The following is a 2,795-nucleotide window of genomic DNA, read 5'->3' on the forward strand; positions in this document are numbered from 1 at the left end:
GCCTTCCCGGGGCGGGGGAGGGGAGAGAGGGATGACCTCTTGGGGCTGAGATCTGGGGTGTGTGGCTGGGTACAGTTTCTGCCCTTTGCCTGTCTCAAGGGTAACCATCGCCATTGCCTTCCAGAGGTGGTTTGCGGAGCCCCCTCCATCTACCTCGACTTCGCCCGCCAGAAACTTGATGCAAAGATTGGAGTTGCAGCGCAGAACTGTTACAAGGTACCAAAGGGTGCTTTCACGGGAGAGATCAGGTGAGCCCACAGAGAAGAAGAGCAAAAGCCAGGGTGCCTCTGGGATGTGAATTTTTTCCAGAGGTGTGAGTCATCTCCTTTCTTCCCAGCCCAGCAATGATCAAGGATATTGGAGCCACGTGGGTAATCCTGGGCCACTCTGAGCGAAGACATGTTTTTGGAGAGTCTGATGAGGTGGGTGATCCTGGGGTGGAGAGATGGTCCAGCTCAGGTGTGCCCGCAAAGGCCGCGGAAGGGAATATGCCTACAGGAGTAGGTCTGACTGTCGTTGCCTTGTTTCTTTTCCATTCCCAGTTGATTGGGCAGAAGGTGGCTCATGCTCTAGCTGAGGGCCTGGGAGTCATTGCCTGCATTGGAGAGAAGCTGGATGAGAGAGAAGCTGGCATAACGGAGAAAGTGGTTTTTGAACAGACCAAGGCCATTGCTGGTAAGGGAAGAAAACAGGTGTGCTTTTTTCTGCTTTGGACATCTGGGAAACGGCCGTCCTGGCTTTCCTTGTCAGGCTCACAGATACATTGCTGCAAAGGTTCACACCCAGTAATGATCATGTTAATAAAAGGCCTGTGTGTTCCAGAATGCTTCCCCCAGCTCTGCCCTTCCTGGCATGGGGTACTGTGCTTGCTTATACCTTCTTCCTCCTCCTCAGATAATGTGAAGGACTGGAGTAAAGTGGTTCTTGCCTATGAGCCGGTTTGGGCTATTGGAACTGGTAAAACTGCAACTCCCCAACAGGTATGAGCAGGGGAAAGGTGGCTGACTAAATGGCCAGCTGACCCTTCCCATTCGAGATCTTCTTGAAGATTCTGTCTCTCTAAAGACTTAGAGAATCTCTAAAGATTTTTTTCAAAAAGTCTCCCTTCTCTTTGGACAAGAGTATGTATTGCTCAGCCGTCAGTGAGACTCTTTCTCTTCCGTTGCAGGCTCAGGAAGTTCATGAGAAGCTGAGGGGGTGGCTGAAAAGCCATGTGTCTGATGCTGTTGCTCAGTCAACTAGGATCATCTATGGAGGTAAATGAACCTGAAGCCACTTTCCGGTGCAGGAAGCCCTTAGTTTCTCCGCTTGTGGCTGCAGCGGTACAACATGCTCTGCTGATGAGGAAACTTGAGGTTGTCAGAGCATGAAGAACCACCTACTAGCTTGTTTCAGTAAATGGGGGGCAGTTTTGCTGTCTGCAGAGTAAGATGTGGCTAGTGTCTTACCTTTGTGCCCTGGCCCCATTTTCTAGAGCTAGCCACATCTGACCTTAAAATACTGCTCCCTCTTTAGGTTCAGTCACTGGCAGCAACTGTAAGGAGCTGGCCTCTCAGCATGATGTGGATGGCTTCCTTGTTGGTGGAGCTTCTCTCAAGCCAGAGTTTGTGGATATTATCAATGCCAAACACTGAAGCAGCCTGTGAGGAGCAGTCCCTTGAGGTTCAGAGCAAGAAACGGAAGCAAGACGGGACCTTTCATTGCACACGTCTTAGTACAGAGGCCTCCTCTGGGGCTTCCCCCCCTCCACGGTCATTGTTCTACCTGTGCTGCTAACCCCCCCCACCACATTGGAGTCCTGTTAGTGGGTGCCTGTCTCAGCAGAGTCTTGACAGCCTCCTCTCTGAATTGTCAAAATCCTTGGTTGCCTGTTGACCTGTAAGAGCCCAGAGTCAACCTGGCCAGTGCCTCCCCTTTTTTTTCTGCCGTGCTGCAGGGAGAGAGGCCACTGGTGCTGGGGGAAGGAAAAAGGAACTACCCTCTCGTGCACCCTTCAGCTCCATCAGCAAGGAGCCTGTCAGCTTAGACCCTTGTGAGATGTCTTACCTCACCTGTGTCCCGTACTGAACAATAAATGGAAAAAAAGAAAAAGCAAAGGTGTGTCCTGGATCTCATTCAGAAGCAGCTGGGGACAAGCAATGTACAGAACTGACTGCTTCTGGAGGTAGCAGGTTGCAGAGGGGGTGGTGTGGGTTTTATGGGCTTTTCTTTGAGGGCCCACTGGTAGACATTGCACAGGTTCAGCCTGCATCCTGCTGTCACCTGCAGCATCCCCTGAGCATCTTGCTTCTGTCACGTTGCAGCTCCTCTGTGGTGGTTTGTGCCCATCTTTTCCAGGTGCGTTGTCTCTGTTCCAGCACCTGGCTGTCCCGCTAGTGAGCCAATCATCCCAGGCAGGCTTGGTAAATGCACTCGTCCCTGCACACCCTGTGAGGGCTGGTCCCTGGCTTTGCTGCTCAGGAGCAGCCCCCTCTTTAGCAGGGAAGGTTTTCAGGCCATGTGCTGAGGCTGCGCTCGCTGCCTGCTTGTAGCTGTGTGCTGATGGGTGAGCAGGCGAGACTTGATCGTCATTTCCCAGCCGCTGCACCAGATTTTTAGGTAGTACTAAGGGTAGCGAAAAAGGAAGTGCCTCGCAAGGAGGAGCTTAGCTGTGGGGCAGTACGTCCCCGGGAGCCTACGGGCAGTGCTCTGGCAGGGAGCAGACCCGGGGAAAGGGCGTTCGTGCCGAGAGATGGGCTTCCATTTCACGTCGCTGGACTGCGGCAGCTTTTGCAGCTGTGGTGCCTTCCTCCCCT

At 52.8% G+C, this 2,795-nt stretch overlaps 1 protein-coding gene across 1 annotated transcript in view; it reads left to right on the forward strand.

The window, feature by feature from the left end:
- TPI1 (triosephosphate isomerase 1) overlaps positions 1 to 2,070 on the forward strand; it is a 3,575-nt gene extending 1,505 nt beyond the window's left edge. The window contains exons 2-7 of the mRNA XM_009639125.2: positions 100 to 248; positions 338 to 422; positions 543 to 675; positions 895 to 980; positions 1,169 to 1,256; positions 1,516 to 2,070. Of these exons, the coding sequence (XP_009637420.2) occupies positions 100 to 248; positions 338 to 422; positions 543 to 675; positions 895 to 980; positions 1,169 to 1,256; positions 1,516 to 1,634 (660 nt within the window). The 3' untranslated portion in view covers positions 1,635 to 2,070. The remainder of the gene's footprint in view (positions 1 to 99; positions 249 to 337; positions 423 to 542; positions 676 to 894; positions 981 to 1,168; positions 1,257 to 1,515) is intronic.
- The last annotated feature ends 725 nt before the right edge of the window (positions 2,071 to 2,795 follow it).

This window comes from Egretta garzetta, unplaced genomic scaffold, assembly GCF_000687185.1.
Source record: "Egretta garzetta isolate BGI_Z169 unplaced genomic scaffold, ASM68718v1 scaffold85, whole genome shotgun sequence".
Classification (NCBI taxonomy): domain Eukaryota; kingdom Metazoa; phylum Chordata; class Aves; order Pelecaniformes; family Ardeidae; genus Egretta; species Egretta garzetta.